Source organism: Propithecus coquereli, unplaced genomic scaffold, assembly GCF_000956105.1.
Source record: "Propithecus coquereli isolate 6110/MARCELLA unplaced genomic scaffold, Pcoq_1.0 Scaffold137, whole genome shotgun sequence".
Taxonomy (NCBI): domain Eukaryota; kingdom Metazoa; phylum Chordata; class Mammalia; order Primates; family Indriidae; genus Propithecus; species Propithecus coquereli.
Genome location: NW_012137969.1, coordinates 182,351 through 188,482, shown reverse-complemented (window position 1 = coordinate 188,482; position 6,132 = coordinate 182,351). Strand labels below are relative to the sequence as shown.

At 58.0% G+C, this 6,132-nt stretch overlaps 1 protein-coding gene across 2 annotated transcripts; it reads left to right on the top strand.

Moving 5' to 3' along the window:
• The first annotated feature begins 3,905 nt into the window (after positions 1-3,905).
• EPO (erythropoietin) lies at positions 3,906-5,881 on the top strand. Of its 2 annotated transcripts, none has more exons than XM_012638950.1 (5): positions 3,906-3,995; positions 4,527-4,675; positions 4,909-4,995; positions 5,260-5,439; positions 5,602-5,881. In XM_012638950.1, the coding sequence occupies exons 1-5, from the start codon at positions 3,983-3,985 to the stop codon at positions 5,752-5,754; spliced, it is 582 nt and encodes a 193-aa protein (XP_012494404.1). In that variant the 5' UTR covers positions 3,906-3,982; the 3' UTR covers positions 5,755-5,881. The 2 variants fall into 2 exon arrangements, with proteins under 2 accessions (XP_012494404.1, XP_012494403.1); XM_012638949.1 differs by having other exon boundaries at positions 5,599-5,881.
• Positions 5,882-6,132: the final 251 nt, after the last annotated feature.

Below are 6,132 nucleotides of genomic sequence, written 5' to 3'. Positions count from 1 at the left end.
TCCCGTTCTCTGGCAGAGGAGCCTGGAGTGGAGGGACCACATAACGCAATCCACACATGGGCGATGCCACACAGGCAATATGCTGGGTGCTTGGTGGGCACAAAGGTGTACGAGGTATGAGACCTTCCACACGTGGTCCTTTGCTCTCTTTTCTGAGTACAAGGGCACTGGTGCTGCGTGACTCCAGAGAGTTCCATTCCCACATTCCCATCAGAGTCTTTTTTTTTTTGACAGAGTTTGTCTCTGTCTCCTGGGCTGCAGTACAGTGGCACCATCATAGCTCACTGCAACCTCAAACTGCTGGGCTCAAGCGATCCTCCTGCCTCAGCCTCCCAAGTAGCTAGGACTACAGGCACGTGCCACCATGCCCAGCTAATTTTTTTTCTATTTTTTGTAGAGACGGGTTCTTGCTCTTGCTCAGGCTGGTCTCAAACTCTTGACATCAAGCGATCCTCCTGCCTCAGCCTCCCAAAGCCATCAGAGTCTTTCTGAATACCCCCTGGAGTCGTGCAGTGCTCATCTTTGACTGCTGTCCCTGCTGGTCCTGCCAGTGAGTGGCCTAAATGATGGCAGTGCAGAAGAAGGAGACATTTCCTGCTGGGGGATCAGGGAAGTCTGCGTGGAGGAGGTAATGCTTGGGTTTGGGCTTTCAAGAAAAGAAGGAGATAGTGTGGGAGGGTGATCCAGGTGGAAAGCACGGGGCGAGCAAAGTGGGGGAGGTCGCAAACCATCTCACTGCGCTCCTGTGATGGAGGGAATGGGAAAGAGCACAGTCGGAGAACAGTCTGGGAAGTGAGGGCCACAGTTCTGAGGCAATGGGGAGCCACTGCAGGCCCAGAGGAGTGACACGAACGAGGCTACTCACTGGAAAGTTAATCAAGTGGCAGGGCGAGGGGTCAACTGGAGGGGTCAGTGAGGGGACTCTGCCATAGTCCTGGGCCTGGCTCACACCGTGCCAGAGAAATACCAGCAGGAACATAGAGGGGAACTGGCTGGGGGGATGGCGGGCATCGAAGGGAGAGCCCCAGGTAGCGTCCTGTTTTCTTCCTATTCCTCAAGGACAGATGAATGGACACTACTGGTGGGATCCAAGAGCATCTGGGCTGAAGCCAGACCCCAAACCGGCTTCTGACCTGTCAGCAGGATTACTGTGGCTTTGGACTAGGCCTGGCGCAGACCAAGATCCTGCCATCTATCTTCCCTCCCACGCTGCAATCAAAGCTTTCTCTCCAAAGGCCCCAGGGGACGAGGCAGCCACCGCCTGTCCCTGCAGGCTCCAGCATCCAGAAGCTGGTGCTCCTGGCCCATATCCCTTCCCTCTGGCAGGCAGGGACCTAAGGACCTCTGCTGAGCTGTGTGAGGCAGGGAGGGGCAGGTCCCACAGCCCAAAAGGCTCCTCCTTCTCCTCAGGCTGTGTCCACCCCACCCCACCATCTGTCCCTGGCCCCCTCTCCATGGTTAGGTCAGGGCAGTGACACAGGAGTCAGGGGCCCGGGAGAGCAGAGCCTGGGGAGGAGGGTGGGTTGGGACAGAATGCACGTGCGGACATGTGTGGACGTGAGTGTGCGTGTTCATGTCCCACAGCTGGGTTCTGGAAAGGAAGTAGACCCAGTCTCTGACGGCTGAGTGGGGCTGGGAGCCCTGACGGCAGTTTTGGGGAGGGCCGGGAGCAGGCGCAAGGTGGGCAGGGTCCGAGGGAGCCAGGCCTGTGTCACTTCCAGGCAGAAGCACACCTGCCTGTCTCCTGACCCCCACCCTTCCATCTCTCCAAATCCCTCTTTGATCATGCTCTCCCCCACCCCACACCCCCTCCCGGCTCCCTCCCTCACCTGCATCAGCCCAGAGTCCCCAACTCCCTTACCTAAATCCACAACTCCTGGGCCCCACTCTGCCTTTTCTCCTTAGTCCTTACAGCCATGAGATCCTCTATCTTTGTGTTCATTGTGGCCTCCCCACTAGAATGTCAGCTCCCCCTGGGCAGGCATTCCTGTCTGTGGCATTTGCTGCTCTTATCCCCAGGTCCCTGGCCAAGAATGGGTATCCCTTAAGTATCTCTTGAATGAATGAGTGAATGTTTTCCACTCTTTCCAAACAAAATCCAAATTCTTCAGAGTGGCATTCAAGGCTCTTCCCAGCACGATGCCTCCCTAACCAGCACTCTGGCCTCATCTCCCACCTCTCCCTTCTCCACCCACCCCCCACCTGACCCTCCTCCACCCACCTCACATCTCTTCCCATTGACACCCCTGACCCCCTCCAGCCCTGGTCAAGGCTGAGCTCATTGTCACCTCCTCCATCAAATCGTCCTTGATTTCCTCCAGCTAAAGGTGAGCTCTTCCTCTTCCAGGCTCTTACAGCTCAGATCTGCACACTCCAGTTCTTAACATACTGCCCTGGGTATCCATCTTATCTCTGCTCTACTCTTGCACAAAAGAGGCAGTGAATACACAAATAAACTATCTCCAACATCTCCAGGAGTGGTGCCATGTGACCGTAGTCCCAGCTACTCAGGAGGCTGAGGCGAGAGGATCACTTGAGCCCAGGAGTTCTGGGCTGTAGTGCACTATGCTTGTCAGGTGTCCACACTAAATTGGCATCAATATGGTGACCTCTCAGGGGCAGGGGACTAGCAGGTTGCCTAAGGAGGGGTGAACTAGCCCAGGTCAGAAACAGAGCAGGTCAAAACTCCCATGCTGATCAGTAGTGGGATTGCGCCTGTAGATAGCCACTGAACTTCAGCCTGGGCAACATAGCAAGACCCCATCTCTAAATAAATAATTAATTAATAATAAATAAATATTTTGAATACCATGAGTCTAAGTAGGGAGTGTGTCTTTTATGAAACCTGAGCGAAGTGAGGCTGGTACTTTCATCACACCCATTTGACAGGTGAGGGCACCCAAGCCACTTTCTAAGGTTTGAGAGGCCAGCTAGCCTTGGACTCCTGCTCTGGGGAGCTTGCCCCTCTGCCTCAGGGCTCCCAGAAACCACAAAAGCTTAGCTGTAAAGCCCCAACTCCCATCACTCTTGGCGTTAGCTCTATTTCAGGGTTCTTAAGAATTTCGCCACGTAGGTTAACCTATACTACAGGTCAAAAAACCCCAGATGTCAAAGTGCATGTGTGTCCTGCACAGTGTGACATGTGCTTTTTGCCCTAAAAGGTAAGTTTCTGAGTTTTAAGGGTCCTAGAAAGTGAGGAGTAGGGGAAAAAGAACCTCAAATTTCTTGTTGCCTTTGTCCCCATCCCCAACACAAACAACACTGGTTTCTAGAACACGTTCTGGGATTGTGAGAAGGAAGGCAACCAACCGAGTTGCTCCAGCCAGCAGCTTCCGGGCTTCCAGACCCAGCTATTTGGCGGGAACCCAGGAACCCAGGCACCTATGAGCCCTGCCCAAGACCGGGACATCCCCAGGAGAGGTGTCCGGTACCCAGCCTTTCCCCGACGGCTCTCCTCTCCCGGCGCCCGCCGGCATTCCGCCCATCCCGCGGGTGCGCCCCGGGCTGCGCTCCCCTCCCAGAGCCCAGGGGTCCAGGGCAGCCTGGTGCCCCGCGCGCACCCGCAGCAGCCCTTCTCCCGCCCCGGAGAGCCCCCGACCCAGGCGTCCTGCCCCCTGCTTTGACCCCGGGTGGCCCCTACCCCCGGCGACCCCTCACGCACACAGTCTCACCCCCACCCCCACCCGCGCACGCACACATGCTGATAACAGCCCCGACCCCCGGCCGGAGCCGCAGAGTCCCCGAGCCAACCCTGGCCGGTCGCTGCGCCGCGCCGGACTCCCGGACCCTGGCCAGGGCCATCGCGCCGGCTCTCCTCCGACCCCGGGCTCGGCGGCCACGACGTGCCCGCGCCCCCTGGACAGCGGCGCCCTCCTTCAGGCCGGTGCGACCGTACTGCCCCGCCGAGCTTCCCGGGATGAGGGCTCCCGGCATGGGCGCCGGCCGAGCCCCTGGTCGCTGAGAGGCCGGGCGAGGCGCGGAGATGGGGGTGCGCGGTGAGTGCCCGCGGGCTGCGGAGCTCCCGCCGGCCCGGGCCCCTGTTTGAGGAGGGATTTAGCGCTGGGGCTATTGGCCGGGAGGTGACCTGGTTCAAGGACCCCGGAAGGGGGAGGGCGGTGGGGCAGTCTCCAGGTGCCAGCAGGGCTTGGGGAGTCCCTGTGGACGGCAAAAACCTGACCTGGAGACGGGGACAAGGTTTGGGGGTTCGGGGAGAAGAGGCGCCGCTCTGTGGGTGGGAAGCTGCTAAGGTGATACCTGAGTCCTAGAGCAACAAGCGGGACCCGCGAGAGGGGAAGCCTGTGTCACACCGGGGTTGAAGTTTGGCCGGAGAAGTGGATGCCGGTAGCTGGGGGGTGGGGTGCGCACAGGCCACCGGATTGAATGAGGGCTGCGGTGGCTGAGCGCTGGCAAGGTTGGGGTCAGAAGGCACGAGCTGGGGGCAGAGGCGCAGGATGAGTGAACGTGTCTCTCCAAACCAACCCTTCTCCTCCCCTCCTGGCCTCACACTCAGCCTGGCTCTCTTCTAGAATGTCCTGCCCGGCTGCTTCTGCCGTCCTTGCTGCTGCTTTCTCTGGGCCTCCCAGTGCTGGGCGCCCCCCCACGCCTCAGCCTCATCTGTGATGGCCGAGTGCTGGAGAGGTACATCCTGGAAGCCAAGGAGGCAGAGAATGTCACGGTGAGGCCTCCTCCCCAGCATGCTCCACTGAACTCACTTGCAGGGCTCCAGGGTTCCCCTCCAAGATCCAGCAACAGGGTTCAGGGTGGAGGTGGGAAGTTGGATCCTCCTAGGATGATAATAGGTGGTAGCCCCAAAGCATACCTGGAAGCTAGGTAAGGGGTGTCCAATGGCCGGTGGTCCAGGAACCAGAGGCCTGCCAGGAGGCGCCTGACTCCTGCGGTGCGTTTCAGATGGGCTGTGCCGAAGGCTGCAGCTTGAGTGAGAATATCACTGTCCCAGACACCAAAGTTAACTTCTATGCCTGGAAGAGGATGGAGGTGAGTTCATGTTTTCCTTCCTCTTGGGGAGTCTCGTTTTGGGAAACTGATAGGGTGGAAGGGAGAATGATGGAGACAGAAGAAATGGAACAGCAGAGATGAGGGCTGTGTGGAATATGCTCATTCATTTGTTCAAGCATTCATTCATTTATTCATTCAACAAACCTTATTGCATACTTTCTGTTTGCTTAACTTGGTGCCTGGGGCTGCTGAGGGGGGAGGGGATGGCTGGGCCAGCTAACTCCAAGTCTCCATTCCCTGTAGGTCGGGCAGCAGGCTGTGGAAGTCTGGCAGGGCCTGGCCCTGCTCTCAGAAGCCGTCCTGAGGGGCCAGGCCCTGTTGGCCAACTCCTCCCAGCCATCAGAGACCCTGCAGCTGCACATGGACAAAGCCGTCAGCGGCCTGCGCAGCCTCACGTCCCTGCTTCGGGCGCTGGGAGCCCAGGTGAGTAACAGTGGACACTTCCGTGTGTCCTTTGTAAGACAGAGAGAAGGGTCCTGTGAAGGAATACTGGGGCTCTCCTTACTTCCCTATTCTGTCCCTAATCCTGCTCCCCTCCAGGGTCCCCAGCACTGCAGTAACCTCCTATTCTCCCCTTGGCAGAAGGAAGCCATCTCCCCTCCAGTCGCAGCCTCAGCTGCTCCACTCCGAACGTTCACTGTAGACACTTTGTGCAAACTTTTCCGAATCTACTCCAATTTCCTCCGGGGAAAGCTGAAGTTGTACACGGGGGAGGCCTGCAGGAGAGGGGACAGGTGACCGGGTGCCCCCTCCTGGTCACGTCCACCACCTCACTCACCACCACTGCCTGTGCCACGCCTTCCCACACCACTCCCAATCCCCATCAAGGGGCTATCAGCTCAACGCCAGCCTGTTCCATGGACACTCCAGTGCCAGCAGTGACATCTCAGGGGCCAAAGGAACTGTCCAGAGCTCAACTCTGAGATCGAAGGACGTCATAGGGCCAGCCTGAGGCCCCAAAGCAGGAAGAATTCAGAGACCAGCTTTAAACTCAGGGACAGAGCCATGCTGAGGAGACACCTAAACTCACTTTGTGCCCTGCAGGATGGAATGCCAGGACAAGCTTTGGAGGCAAATACCTCTTTTTGTACCTACTGTCAGGGACAGGAGGATGAA